This window comes from Ranitomeya imitator, chromosome 2 (assembly GCF_032444005.1).
Source record: "Ranitomeya imitator isolate aRanImi1 chromosome 2, aRanImi1.pri, whole genome shotgun sequence".
Lineage (NCBI taxonomy): Eukaryota > Metazoa > Chordata > Amphibia > Anura > Dendrobatidae > Ranitomeya > Ranitomeya imitator.
In genome coordinates, this window is record NC_091283.1 from 270,795,870 (window position 1) to 270,810,544 (window position 14,675).

General features: G+C 58.1%; 1 protein-coding gene across 1 annotated transcript in view; it reads left to right on the forward strand.

Moving 5' to 3' along the window:
• The window catches only part of TEX2 (testis expressed 2), a 33,107-nt gene that overhangs the window by 16,418 nt on the left and 2,014 nt on the right, over positions 1 to 14,675 (forward strand). Inside the window, exons 2-11 of the mRNA XM_069749191.1 lie at positions 632 to 2,114; positions 2,187 to 2,387; positions 2,464 to 2,788; positions 8,930 to 9,177; positions 9,278 to 9,451; positions 9,976 to 10,075; positions 11,528 to 11,660; positions 12,084 to 12,206; positions 13,138 to 13,347; positions 14,528 to 14,648. Coding sequence (XP_069605292.1) covers positions 657 to 2,114; positions 2,187 to 2,387; positions 2,464 to 2,788; positions 8,930 to 9,177; positions 9,278 to 9,451; positions 9,976 to 10,075; positions 11,528 to 11,660; positions 12,084 to 12,206; positions 13,138 to 13,347; positions 14,528 to 14,648 — 3,093 coding nt within the window. The 5' untranslated portion in view covers positions 632 to 656. The remainder of the gene's footprint in view (positions 1 to 631; positions 2,115 to 2,186; positions 2,388 to 2,463; positions 2,789 to 8,929; positions 9,178 to 9,277; positions 9,452 to 9,975; positions 10,076 to 11,527; positions 11,661 to 12,083; positions 12,207 to 13,137; positions 13,348 to 14,527; positions 14,649 to 14,675) is intronic.

Genomic DNA, 14,675 nt, shown 5'->3' on the forward strand with positions numbered 1-14,675 from the left:
CCCGTGCGCTCTCTCTCTCTCCAGTCCCGCGCTCTCTCTCTCTCTGTCCCGCTCTCTCTCCAGTCCCGCGCTCTCTCTCTCTGTCCCGCTCTCTCTCTCCAGTCCCGTGCTCGCTCTCTCTCTCTCTCTCTCTCTCTCTCTCCAGTCCCGCGCTCTCTCTCTCTAGTCCCGCTCTCTCTCTAGTCCCGTTCGCTCTCTCTCTATCGTCCCTCGCTCTCCGCTCTGGTGTCGCTTGCACACAATTTGTTATTTTCACCTGGTGACATAAAATAATAATGAGGAGAGTGGCGGTAATTACCAGCGAGCGGCGGCCACGCTCCGCAGCACATTACACACAGCAGAGCCACATGAATAATACAGGGCAGCGCCAGAGATGTACTGGTGGCATAGAGTGGACCGAGCAGCAACAGTGCCCTGCGGCCCCCCGGCTGCGCTGCCTGAGTGCTACCCTGCCCCCGGGTGCACTGCCTGAGGTGGCTGATGGGGCTCATGCCTGCTCCTCTCTGTGGTGGATGATGGGGGTGATGTCAGCTCCTCTCTGTGGTGGATGATGTGGGTGATGCCCGCTCCTCTCTGTGCTGGATGATGGGGGTGATGCCTGCTCTAGTTTAACCCTTTCTCTCTCTCGTAGCTCCTGTATCTCCGCTGAGAGTGCAATGACCAGTCTGGACGGCAGCCATGGAGAGAAATCACGCCAAACCTCTGCCAAGACCACCGCCCCCAAAGTGGAGGTCCATCGTTCTGTGTCCCAAGAGACCCTCACCATCCGCTTCTCGGCTTTTGGGACCGAGGAAGAGGAGGAGGAAGAGACCCTCAGTGAGGACATGGACGACCAGAAGGTGGTAACGGCTGTGGAGGCCAGCGAGGACCTCTACTTCGATAGCGCTGCACACGTGACCTCTAGCCCCGCGGCCTCCCCCGCTGACGCCATGCTCCAGTTTTCATTGCCAACCCTGCTGCCTACCGCCATGCCACCCACAGAAGCGCCTGGTCAGCCCGGGCCCTTCAGCGCTGTGCCATTACCCCTGTCCTCGTCTCACAGCAGTCTGGCCTCCCCCAGCGCGTCCCCTCCCTCAGAGCAGAAGCCATTTCTGGTCTCCTCACCCTCCAAAGTGCTGGCACTGTCCACGGCGGTGCCCGCCATCTCTGGACCAAAGCCGTTCCTGAGCTTGGTCAAGTCTCTGTCCACCGAGGTGGAACCTAGAGAAGCTGTGGCACCTACCCGGCATCGGCAGCTGATGAAGACCCTGGTGAAGTCTCTGTCCACGGACACGTCCAAGCAGGAGGTGGAAGGTGGCGCACCCCGACCACCCGACTCCAAACTCAACCTTCACCTGTTCAAGCAGTTCACACAACCGCGGGGCAACGGCGGAGACTCCAAAACCGCCCCGTCATCGCCCATCACATCCCCGTCCGACGGACGATCCTTCTTCAAGGTGACGGAGGTGGAGGCCAAGATTGAAGACACAAAGAGGCGCTTCTCCGAGGTGATCTACGAGCCCTTCCAGCTGCTCAGTAAGATCATGGGTGACGAGTCCTCCAGCTACAGGTCCAAAGCGTTGTCCTCCAGCGCATCTGAGCTCTCCAGCCTCTCCAACCTCAATGGCCACCTGGAGGCCAACAACAACAACTACAGCATCAAGGAGGAGGACGGGGATGATGAGTGCACCACCGGGCAGGAGAAAGAGGCTGGAAGCAGGGGCCCGGCACTGGCCCTGGACTCCTGCTCGCTGTCCGCCCTGGTCAGTAAGGAGGACGAGGAGTTCACCGAGCTTTACTCTGAAGACTTTGACTTTGAGGATGAGGAGGCGGTGGAGGCTCCGGAGGAGGCGGCCGGGGTCTGTGGCACTGCAGACGATGAAGGTGATGAATACGTGGAGGCCCCTGAGGTCCCTGCTCTGGCGCTCTTCCTCCTGGTACTCGCGGTCTATGCCTATCTCCTCCTCCCACTGCCCAGTTACCTGGAAGGCCTGTGTCTGGGAATGGCTGTCGGCTTCATGGCCGCCATCGCCATCATTTGGCTTTTCGCATCTCCTCGTTCTTCACGTGGACGTCTGTGCCGACGCGAGACCCCGGCGGAGCCGCTGAGCATCGCGGAGCCGGACATATGGAAGGTGAGTGCAGCACATGCTGGAGCATTATGGGGAAGCATGGGGCCCAGTCTCCACACTGTGCTTGTCTCATAGGGGTGGATGAACGAGATCCAGAGCTACGACCCTGAGACGTATCACGCCACTTTGACCCAGTCCGTGTACGTCCGGCTGGAAGGCGCCATGCTGCGCCTGTCCAAACCCAACAAGAACGTGTCCCGCAGAGCCACCTTCAACGAGGCCAAACCGGATGTCACCTACATCAGCCAGAAGATCTACGACCTGACGGACTGCAAGGTGAGCAAAGCCCCGAGAGGTCCCACCACCTCAAATTTCCACTGCTGCCATGTTACCAGCCGCCTCTCACACACAGGTCCACCTAGTCCCGCACAGCCTGGCACGGAAGCGGCTGTGGAATAAGAAGTATCCCATCTGTCTGGAGCTCGGCCGGCAGGAAGACTTCATGTCCAAAGCTCAGAGGGAGAAGGAGACCACCGATGAAGACAAGGAGGAGACCCTAGCCGAGGGCGGCTCCCAGCAAGATGGCGGCAAGTCCTCCACAGGCAGGAACACCATGGGGGGCAGGGACCAAGTGCTTTACCTGTTCGGGAGGACGGGCCGAGAGAAGGAGGAATGGTTCCACCGGCTGCTGCTGGCCTCCAGGATGAAGAGCGACATGAAGAAAGCCCTGAGGTCAGGTACGTCGGCCACGAGACAGAACTTGTATCATAGGGCATTGTATATGTTTGCATCAAGAATTTTCATTGAATCCATTCTTCCCTCTACCCTGAAATGTTCCCTGTGCCATCGGCTGCAACACAACCCCAAAGCATGATTGATCCACCCCCATGCTTAATGGTGGGCGAGATGTTGTTCTGAAATTCTGTGCCCTTTTTTCTCCACCTTTTGTCCATAGTGGACACAGAGATCTATTTTACCCTCATCGGTCCACAGGACTTGTATCCAAAATTTATCAGGCTTGTTTAGATGTTCTTTTGCTTACTTCTGACACTGAATTTCATGATGAGAACGCAGGAGAGGTTTTCTTCTGATGACTCTTCCATGAAGGCCATATTTGTGCAGGTGTCTCTGAACAGTAGAACAATGTACCACAACTCCATCGTCTGCCTAATCTTTCTGAAGGTCTTTTGCAGTCAATTGGGGAATCTAATTTGCCTCTCTAGTAATCCTACAAGCAGCTCTCACTGAAATGTTTCTTGGTCTTCCAGACCTTATCTTGACCTCTACTGTTCATGGTAAAGGCCATTTCTTAATTACGTTTACAACTGATTATATATATATATATATATATATATATATATATAATGTGAAGGATTACCCCTTCCTCCCACGTCACCAATCCGTGATGTCACTACACAGGCCCAGCTCTCCGGCGCCCCCTTGGTCTCTCAGGTCAGTAAAGGAACTGCACCTAGAGACAAATGGCCGCCGGGGAGACTGCCCTGTTACCCACACTGGGTATTCTAGGATTCGCAATCAGAGTAAAAGGATCAGCCCAAAATTAATTTATGATTTAATTGCCTTAAGGGCGCACTAGATAATTACAAGAAATATAGAATCACAATATATCAAGAGTTTACAGTCAGAGTACAATATAACAATAATAATACAAGGCTTAAAAGTATAAAGCTGGGGGTCAATTTACCAGGGTGAAGGTCGCTTGTGGAAGCCGGGGGGGCATAGCATTCCGCAGGTCCAAAAACTTAGTTGCCGGGCAGCCCCCAGAAAGCCTGTGCTTGCTCCCCCCTCTGGCTGGCATACCCTGTTCCTTAAGAAATCATCATCGTCTTCTTCTGTGGAGTGAGAGCCTCCCAGTGACCTCAGCTTCTTCTTATACCTGGCTGAGCCCCCCTGCCTGCAGCTGGGTGGGCTTAGCAATCTCCACCCCCTCTGCCTCCTTGCAAGATTTATTCCAATTTCTAAAAAATGGGATAACCTCCCTCAGGATGATCGGATCAGCACACGGGCAGTACCAGCGCCTGTGGTTTGTTCTGCTGGTGGTACTGGGATCAAACCTGGACCCATTCGGTCCCTGTGGGAGGCTGATCTCTATATCTCGGGTTTCAGACCTCCCACCGCCACGGGGGTCACACTGTTGGATGCACAATTTCTTTAGGGTAAGGAGAATATTTTTTATGAGCCTGTACCTCGGACGATGCGTCCATAATTCACAATTCCATGTTGGAGACGGTTCGGCTGGGCTGCCATAATAGATGTGTATCCAGTGGCCACTTGGCATGCGTGTTTTAATTAAGCCCCCAAGCATTTCCAAGCCCCCTGGTGGCGTGGTTTCCTCATGGGGCTTTGAACTACCGTCTACAGTTTACACTGAGCTCAGCCCGTTAGCATACTAATAGGAACTCTATTCATTAGCAAAGGTGGGGGCCAGGAGCACTCCTGTGTCCAGGAGACAAAATGGAGTCACGCCAATCTGATAGCATGCCTGTTCCAAGATGGCGGCTGTTCCCTCATCACACCTCCCTGCTTTAGAGGGCGCTAGGGGGCATCACATTCCTGTGTTCTCCCATGCGCCCTTCCACACCTTCTCCGTGCCGGGGCAACCCATCAGCATTACTAGGGTCTCGGCCTCTCTCTCCCTGAGCCTGTCCCTGCCTCCTCCTCTCTGAGGCTGACTCTGTCCCTCCTCTCTCTCTCTCTCTGAGGCTGTCTCTGCCTCTCCCCTCTTTCTGAGGCTGTCTCTGCCCCCTCCTCCTTCTCTCTCTGAGGCTGTCTCTGCCCCCTCCTCTCTCTCTCTGAGGCTGTCTCTGCCCCCTCCTCCTTCTCTCTCTGAGGCTGCCTCCGCCTCCTCCTCTCTCTCTCTGAGGCTGTCTCTGCCCCCTCCTCCTTCTTTCTCTGAGGCTGTCTCTGCCCCCTCCTCTCTCTCTCTGAGGCTGTCTCTGCCCCCTCCTCCTTCTCTCTCTGAGGCTGTCTCTGCCCCCTTCTCTCTCTCTCTTTGGCTGTCTCTGCCTCCTCCTCCTTCTCTCTCTGAGGCTGTCTCTGCCCCCTCCTCTCTCTCTCTGAGGCTGTCTCTGCCCCCTCCTCCTTCTCTCTCTGAGGCTGTCTCTGCCCCCTCCCCTCTCTCTCTGAGGCTGTCCCTGCCCCCTCCTCCTTCTCTCTCTCTCTCAGAGGCTGCCTCTAACTGTCGGTCCCTGGGCCACGCCTCCGGTGAACCCTGCTGGACCGTTACCCGGTACAACCGTCCCTGGTCCCAGACCACCTGCTCGCGGTCTGACTCCCCGGGAGGCTGTGCCGCCTGCTCCTTAAGAGCTTTCAGGCTAGCGTCGGCTTCCAGCGCTTCCTGACATCCCTGACTCGATGTGGCGAGAATGGACAACACCGCCACATCCACCGTCAGCTCCCCGGGATCTGTCTCCTGGCCGCTGTCTGACTCGGCAGCCACTTGGTCAGAGAGGGGGAAGCCGTCGGACCTCTGCAAGGCTCCTTGGGCTCCGGCACTCCCACTCCTGGTGACAGCGGCCACGACCACTGTGTCCATGGGTAGCGCCTGCTTCCCCCCGTCTCCTGACCAAGTCGCCGGGTCAGGCAGACTTCCCGGCCCTCCTGACATCCCGGGTGTGGGGAACTCCCGCCCTGGGGTCTTACCTGGTGGCTCCTCTCCCGGGACGCCTCCTCCCCCCATGGCCTGTTCCTCTTCCTGCAGGGGCCCTAGACTCAGCAGGCTGGATTCACTTAGGGGCTCTACACTGCCCATAGCAGCCCCTCCCTCCACCTCTGAGCTCTCCCCTACAGTCTCCTCACCTGTCCTCACTGTGAGCCCTGTGTGTGTGGTGTCAGTGTATGGAGTACCCTCAGGTTTCACTCCCTCCCCCACTGTTGGAGGCACATTCAACACATCAACATTCACAGTAGAGTCATGACATTCTTGGGGAGCCGAACTTGGGGGTTCAGTGGTCACATACTGAGACACTAGCCGCCCCAAATCGGTCCCAAGTAATACATTAGCAGGAATATTCGACGTTACTCCCACCTCCCGCATTCCCCTCCCGGCACCCCAGTCCAAAAACACCTTTGCGACAGGCAGCGCCGGTTCCACGCCTCCAATTCCGGAGACGGACAGGGATCTCCCTGGCACCAAGTCTTGAGGGGACACCACCTCAGGACGTACCAGGGTTCGTTCAGCGCCTGTGTCCCGCAGTCCCATGACCGCTGAGCGGCCGATAGTGACGGGTTGGTAATTGTCCAGGGACCTCCCACCACCCCCTCCCACACATAAAACAGTGGACGGTTTCGGGGACATGGATGGGGCCTTAAGACGCTGGGGACATGCAGCCTTGAAGTGTCCCAGCTGGTTGCAGTGATGACAACGTCTGGGTTCTGCGTCTGGCCTGGAGAGGGCAGCAGGGGGGTACACCCCTTGCACTCTGGGGGCTGGGGGAACAGGGGCAGGATTGGGCTTACCCCCTCTCCAGGTGCTGCTGGCAGGCTTCTTCGGCTCAGGTGCCCTGTTATTGGCATACTCGTCTGCCAGGGAGGCTGTAGCAGAAGCCCCCTTCGGTTTCCGGTCACGGAGGAACTGCTGGAGGTCCTCTGGGCAGTTCCACAAGAACTGCTCCGTGACGAACAGTTCCTGGACCTCCTGGCGGGTGGTGAGCGCTAGACCCGAAGTCCAGTGCTCTGCAGCTCTCAGTAATGCCCGCATGTGGTCGGTCCAGGTGTCCTTTGGGCCCCGCTGCAGGCTCCGGAACTTCCTGCGGTAAGACTCTGGGGTGAGGTTGTAGTGTTGGATCAGGGCCCGCTTGATGCTGCTGTAGTCCTGCTCCGCCCCGGCAGGTAAGTCCCCCAAAACTTCCAGGGACTTACCCCTCAAACGGGGGGTCAGGTATCTTGCCCACTGATCCGGGGCCAGATGGTGTTGAAGGCAGGTCCTTTCAAAGGCCAGCAAGAAGGAATCTAGGTCTCCATCCTTCTCAAGCAGAGGGAAGTCCTCGGCCCGGACTTTGGAAGCCCTGGACTCTGGTGGTGCTGGGGCGTCCAGCAGGAGCCCGCGTTGAGCCATCTCCAGTCGGTGCTGGCGCTCCGCTGCCCGCTCAGCAGCTCTCTCTGCCCGCTCCGCTGCCTCGCGGTGTTCTGCCCTCTCCTGCTCCTCTGCTTCACGGCGTTCTGCACGCTCAGCCTCCGCTGCTTTCTCTGCAGCTGCCATGAGTCTCATATAGGCGTCTTCATTACCCGCCTCGAGACGTGCCACTGCCGCTGCAACAAGGGCCTCTGATGTGGACAGGCTGGGGCGGGCAGGTGGTGGGTAGTCCCTCGCCGGACTAAGCATGGGTGGCTGGCTCCTTGGAGAGTCTGGGCTGAGCTCCCCCTCGCTTGGAACAGTACCGTCCACCACCACCTCCTCATAGGCCATAGCACTGGCCTGCGCCCTCACTGCACTCCTGGTGCCCTCCGCCATCTTTGCAACCTCTGGTTACTGACACAGCTGTAACCCTGACCTTGCACACACCTTATTATATCTACACTCTGACCGTCTAGTGCTGGGCTGACCTTAAGACCCCAGCAGTGAAAGTTACCACTGGTAGTCTTTAGTGTCTGGGAGTAGGGGTCCCACGCACACTATTACTCTGATCCCACGTACGCTGCCACCACTGTGAAGGATTACCCCTTCCTCCCACGTCACCAATCCGTGACGTCACTACACAGGCCCAGCTCTCCGGCGCCCCCTTGGTCTCTCAGGTCAGTAAAGGAACTGCACCTAGAGACAAATGGCCGCCGAGGAGACTGCCCTGTTACCCACACTGGGTATTCTAGGATTCGCAATCAGAGTAAAAGGATCAGCCCAAAATTAATTTATGATTTAATTGCCTTAAGGGCGCACTAGATAATTACAAGAAATATACAATCACAATATATCAAGAGTTACAGTCAGAGTACAATATAACAGTAATAATACAAGGCTTAAAAGTATAAAGCTGGGGGTCAATTTACCAGGGTGAAGGTCGCTTGTGGAAGCCGGGGGGGCATAGCATTCCGCAGGTCCAAAAACTTAGTTGCCGGGCAGCCCCCAGAAAGCCTGTGCTTGCTCCCCCCTCTGGCTGGCATACCCTGTTCCTTAAGAAATCATCATCGTCTTCTTCTGTGGAGTGAGAGCCTCCCAGTGACCTCAGCTTCTTCTTATACCTGGCTGAGCCCCCCTGCCTGCAGCTGGGTGGGCTTAGCAATCTCCACCCCCTCTGCCTCCCTGCAAGATTTATTCCAATTTCTAAAAAATGGGATAACCTCCCTCAGGATGATCGGATCAGCACACGGGCAGTACCAGCGCCTGTGGTTTGTTCTGCCGGTGGTACTGGAATCAAACCTGGACCCATTCGGTCCCTGTGGGAGGCTGATCTCTATATCTCGGGTTTCAGACCTCCCACCGCCACGGGGGTCACACTGTTGGATGCACAATTTCTTTAGGGTAAGGAGAATATTTTTTATGAGCCTGTACCTCGGACGATGCGTCCATAATTCACAATTCCATGTTGGAGACGGTTCGGCTGGGCTGCCATAATAGATGTGTATCCAGTGGCCACTTGGCATGCGTGTTTTAATTAAGCCCCCAAGCATTTCCAAGCCCCCTGGTGGCGTGGTTTCCTCATGGGGCTTTGAACTACCGTCTACAGTTTACACTGAGCTCAGCCCGTTAGCATACTAATAGGAACTCTATTCATTAGCAAAGGTGGGGGCCAGGAGCACTCCTGTGTCCAGGAGACAAAATGGAGTCACGCCAATCTGATAGCATGCCTGTTCCAAGATGGCGGCTGTTCCCTCATCACAATATATATATATATATATATATATATACCTCTGTCCTCCAGGACCGCTGCTCGCACACAGCCGGCAGGGCAGCCAGTCCGGGATCCTCACCCACAGCCGCAGCAGCAGTAAGGGCAGCATGGATGAAGTCCTGTCCCAGGTCCGCACCAAGGAGCTGCCCACCGGTGTCCGGCAGAAGGTGCTGATGGACTACAGTGTGTACATGGCCCAGTGCATCCCGCAGGAGGAGCCAAGCCCGGGGGAGAGCCCCGTAACCAGTGCCAACAGCAGCCCCACCGCGGCCAAGAAGGTAGAGGGGCCGGAGCTGGGGGCGTAGCGATGTCTGGGGGTCGGAGCCGGGCACGTAGCGATGCCTGTGTGTCGAGCACATGTCTCTCCTCCCTCCACAGGGCGTCTCTGGACAGGTGGGCACAGAGCAGGCGGTCCTGGCGGAGCGGGTGGTCCTGGCGCAGCAGGCCTGGGTGAACGCTCTGCTCGGGCGGATGTTCTGGGACTTCCTCGGGGAGAAGTACTGGTCCGATCTGGTGTCAAAGAAGATCCAGATGAAGCTCAGCAAGATCAAGGTGGGTGCACCACTACCCTCATCATTGTCCTGATGTGAGGGGTTAATGGTCTGAGGGCAAAGTCTGCAGGGAGACATTGCTGAGAGGTTTATCCCCTTCCTGGCTTTATATACTGGTGGTCTCCTCCAAGCTGCCGGCCACCCCTCCCCTGCTCAGTAAGCCGCTTTTCTCTGGAGATCAGTAATAAATCCCTGATGTGTGACAACAGTGAGCGCCCCCTGCTGGCTCCTCCCAGCTGCTGACATCTCTCTCCTGGGGGGTTATATACTCTGTACTGTGAGCACGGTGAGCGCCCCCTGCTGGCTCCTTCAAGCTGCTGACTCCTCTCTCCTGGGGGGTTATATACTCTGTACTGTGAGCGCCCCCTGCTGGCTCCTCCCAGCCACTCTGTACTCGGGAGATTTTGCCTCACTCTCCCCGGGGTGTCCTAAGTTCAGGACCCCAATGTTTAGTATGTCTGGGGGTCCGTGCTCCCTCTCCACCATCACACAGATAATGTTATTGCCTTATTACTGTCCCTGCAGTTGCCGTACTTCATGAACGAACTGACGCTGACCGAGCTGGATATGGGGGTGTCTGTGCCGAAAATCCTCCAGGCCTTCCAGCCAACCATCGACCACCGAGGTAGCACATTCACCACTGTGATCTCTCCGCCTGTGCTGTGTGACCTCTCCGCCTGTGCTGTGTGACCTCTCCGCCTGTGCTGTGTGACCTCTCCGCCTGTGCTGTGTGACCTCTCCGCCTGTGCTGTGTGACCTCTCCGCCTGTGCTGTGACCTCTCCGCCTGTGCTGTGACCTCTCCGCCTGTGCTGTGACCTCTCCGCCTGTGCTGTGACCTCTCCGCCTGTGCTGTGTGATCTCTCCGCCTGTGCTGTGTGACCTCTCCGCCTGTGCTGTGACCTCTCGTGCTCTCTCTCCGCCTGTGCTGTGTGACCTCTCCGCCTGTGCTGTGACCTCTCGCGCTCTCTCTCCGCCTGTGCTGTGTGACCTCTCCGCCTGTGCTGTGACCTCTCCGCCTGTGCTGTGACCTCTCGCGCTCTCTCTCCGCCTGTGCTGTGTGACCTCTCCGCCTGTGCGCTGTGACCTCTCCGCCTGTGCTGTGACCTCTCCGCCTGTGCTGTGTGACCTCTCCGCCTGTGCTGTGTGATCTCTCCGCCTGTGCTGTGTGATCTCTCCGCCTGTGCTGTGTGATCTCTCCGCCTGTGCTGTGTGATCTCTCCGCTGTGCTGTGTGACCTCTCCGCCTGTGCTGTGTGACCTCTCCGCCTGTGCTGTGTGACCTCTCCGCCTGTGCTGTGTGACCTCTCCGCCTGTGCTGTGTGACCTCTCCGCCTGTGCTGTGTGATCTCTCCGCCTGTGCTGTGTGATCTCTCCGCCTGTGCTGTGTGATCTCTCCGCCTGTGCTGTGTGACCTCTCCGCCTGTGCTGTGTGACCTCTCCGCCTGTGCTGTGTGACCTCTCCGCCTGTGCTGTGTGACCTCTCCGCCTGTGCTGTGTGACCTCTCCGCCTGTGCTGTGTGACCTCTCCGCCTGTGCTGTGTGACCTCTCCGCCTGTGCTGTGTGATCTCTCCGCCTGTGCTGTGTGATCTCTCCGCCTGTGCTGTGTGATCTCTCCGCCTGTGCTGTGTGATCTCTCCGCCTGTGCTGTGTGATCTCTCCGCCTGTGCTGTGACCTCTTGCGCTCTCTCTCCGCCTGTGCTGTGACCTCTTGCGCTCTCTCTCCGCCTGTGCTGTGTGACCTCTCCGCCTGTGCTGTGTGACCTCTCCGCCTGTGCTGTGTAACCTCTCGCGCTCTCTCTCCGCCTGTGCTGTGTGACCTCTCCGCCTGTGCTGTGTGATCTCTCGCGCTCTCTCTCTCCGCCTGTACTGTGTGACCTCTCGCTCGCTCTCTCTCTCTCCGCCTGTGCTGTGACCTCTCCGCCTGTGCTGTGACCTCTCGCGCTCTCTCTCTCCACCTGTGCTGTGTGATCTCTCTCGCGCTCTCTCTCTCTCCGCCTGTGCTGTGTGATCTCTCCTTGCTCTGGGATCTCTTCCCCCTTCCCTGGGATCTCTCAGTGATGCTTTTCTTGGTTGCAGGGCTGTGGACGGATCTGGAGATCTCCTACACAGGATCTTTTCTTATGACTTTAGAAACAAAAATGAACCTGACGAGACTCGGGAAGGAGCCGCTCGGGGAGACCCTCAAAGTGGGGGAGCCCGGAAAAGAAGGGTGAGCAGTGAGGATGCTGGGGGTGACGGGGGATGATGAGGTGGGGGTCTGGGGTTGGACGACTGCCCCCCCCATTCTGTACATTAAAGGTCTCTTCCTGTCTCTTCTCCGCCTCCGCTCCGGGATCTCTGATTGGTGAGTGTAACGTCCTGACCTCTGACCCACATCACATGACTCATCCGCTGTGGGTGGAGCTTATAGAGGCTGCTAAGTTATGGAGTCTTTTGAAAGAACTTGTTAGGATCCCTGCGCTGCCCCTCCCCCGGATGTTGTTAGTCCTCGTCCCCTCCCCCGACCTTTCGGGTGGATTAGTCTCACTGGGAGGAATGGGGCTCTTGCTACCTCCCACATTACTGTGCAGCTTGTGCTGTGTACTGTGAAGTTGGAGGCCGTGCTCAGCTCATTCCTCTGTGTCTCCACCAGCTCCAGACCGAGAGCCTATTACCTGGCGGACAGCGACGAGGAGTCGTCCAGCGCTGGATCCTCTGATGAAGAAGACTCTACAGAGACGACCAATGACCGGCAGCAGATCCTGGGGGTTGAAGGGTAAGGACCTGCCGATATCCAATCACAGCTGAGCGACTAAGAAACTGATGCACATTCCTCAGGGGCGGGGCCCTATGTATGGCTGACGGGTGTGTCTCCTGCTCAGGAGCGGGGCCCTGTGTATGGCTGACGGGTGTGTCTCCTGCTCAGGAGCGGGGCCCTGTGTATGGCTGACGGGTGTGTCTCCTGCTCAGGGGCGGGGCCCTGTGTATGGCTGACGGGTGTGCCTCCTGCTCAGGGGCGGGGCCCTGTGTATGGCTGACGGGTGTGTCTCCTGCTCAGGAGCGGGGCCCTGTGTATGGCTGACGGGTGTGTCTCCTGCTCAGGAGCGGGGCCCTGTGTATGGCTGACGGGTGTGTCTCCTGCTCAGGAGCGGGGCCCTGTGTATGGCTGACGGGTGTGTCTCCTGCTCAGGGGCGGGGCCCTGTGTATGGCTGACGGGTGTGCCTCCTGCTCAGGGGCGGGGCCCTGTGTATGGCTGACGGGTGTGTCTCCTGCTCAGGAGCGGGGCCCTGTGTATGGCTGACGGGTGTGTCTCCTGCTCAGGAGCGGGGCCCTGTGTATGGCTGACGGGTGTGTCTCCTGCTCAGGGGCGGGGCCCTGTGTATGGCTGACGGGTGTGCCTCCTGCTCAGGGGCGGGGCCCTGTGTATGGCTGACGGGTGTGTATCCTGCTCAGGAGCGGGGCCCTGTGTATGGCTGACGGGTGTGTCTCCTGCTCAGGAGCGGGGCCCTGTGTATGGCTGACGGGTGTGTCTCCTGCTCAGGGGCGTGGCCTTGTGTATGATTGACCGGTGTGTCTTCTGCTTAGGGGCGGGGCTCTGTCTATGACTGCCAGGTGTTTTTCCTGTTCAGGGGCATACATTTAGTCTTTGTGTGTGTGGACCACTCCGTCGCTTCCCTCCGCTCTAGATTTACTTTGTCTCCTGCAGGTATCCGGGGCCTCATCGTACGAGCAAGATCATGAGATTTGTGGACAAAATCACCAAGTCCAAATATTTTCAGAAAGCGACAGAGACGGAGTTTATAAAGAAAAAGATTGAGGAAGTGTCCAACACTCCGCTGCTACTGACGGTGGAGGTGCAGGAGTGCCGAGGGATGCTGGCCATCAACATCCCCCCTCCCCCGACTGACCGCATCTGGTGAGTGCCAGCAGCCCTGTGTAGCCATCCTCTTCTGCTCCCCGCCCTCTTCTGCTCCCCGCCCTCTTCTGCTCCCCCGCCCTCTTCAGCCGTCCTCTGCTCCCCCGCGCTCTTCAGCCGTCCTCTGCTCCCCCGCCCTCTTCAGCCGTCCTTTTCAGCCGTCCTCTGTCCCCCGCCCTCTTCAGCCGTCCTCTGCTCCCCCGCCCTCTTCAGCCGTCCTCTGCTCCCCCGCGCTCTTCAGCCGTCCTCTGCTCCCCCGCCCTCTTCAGCCGTCCTTTTCAGCCGTCCTCTGCTTCCCCGCCCTCTTCAGCCGCCCTCTTCAGCCGTCCTCTGCTCCCCCGCCCTCTTCAGCCGTCCTCTGCTCCCCCGCCCTCTTCAGCCGTCCTCTGCTCCCACGCCCTCTTCAGCCGTCCTCTTCAGCCCTCCTCTGCTCCCCCGCCCTCTTTTTAGCCCTCCTCTGCCGCCCCCGCCCTCTCCAGCCCTCCTCTGCCGCCCCCGCCCTTTTCCAGCCCTCCTCTGCCGCCCAGAGGGCCCTCTCCTTTTTACTGTCTTCGTGCTCCCCACCCTCTCCTTTTCTGTGTCCTCCCACTCCCCTCGCTCTCCTCTGTGGCGTCTTCCGCCTTCTCCTCTTCACTATCCTCCAGATTCCCACCCTATCCTCTGTGGAGTCTTCCCACCACCTGCCCTCTCCTGTTCACTGTCCTCACGCTCCTCGCCCTCTCCCATTTGGCGCCCAACCGGTCCCCGCCCTCTCCTCCTTTGCGTTCTCCAGCTCTCTGTCCTCTCATCTTCACTGTCGTCCCGCTCATCGCAATTTCCTCTTCACTGTCCTTCCCGCTCTTCGCCCTCTCTTCCTATGGCGTCCTCCTGCTCTCTCCTCTTTGACGTCCCCCCACTCTTCAACCTCTCCTTTTTGGCGTCCTCCCGCGCTCTGCCCTCTCCTATTTGGCGTCCTCACGCTCGCTGGTGTCCTCACACTCTCTGCCCTCTCCTCATTGGTGTCCTCGCGCTCTTTTCTTTGATGACCTCCCGCTCTCCTCCCTCTTTTCTTTGGCGACCTCCCGCTCTCCGCCCTCTTTGTCGTTGCGCCGTTCCATTCCCTGCAATCTTCCCGTCTCGTGCAGCGCCCCCTGTAGGCTTCTCTGCTCTGTAACGCACGTTCTCCTCCCCTGTGTATAAGGTACGGATTCCGGACGCCTCCACACCTGGAGCTGAAGGCGCGGCCGAAGCTGGGTGAGAGGGAGGTGACGCTCGCTCATGTCACCGAGTGGATTGAGAAGAAGCTGGAACAGGAATTTCAGGTGAGCCAGACAAGATGGTGGTCGTGG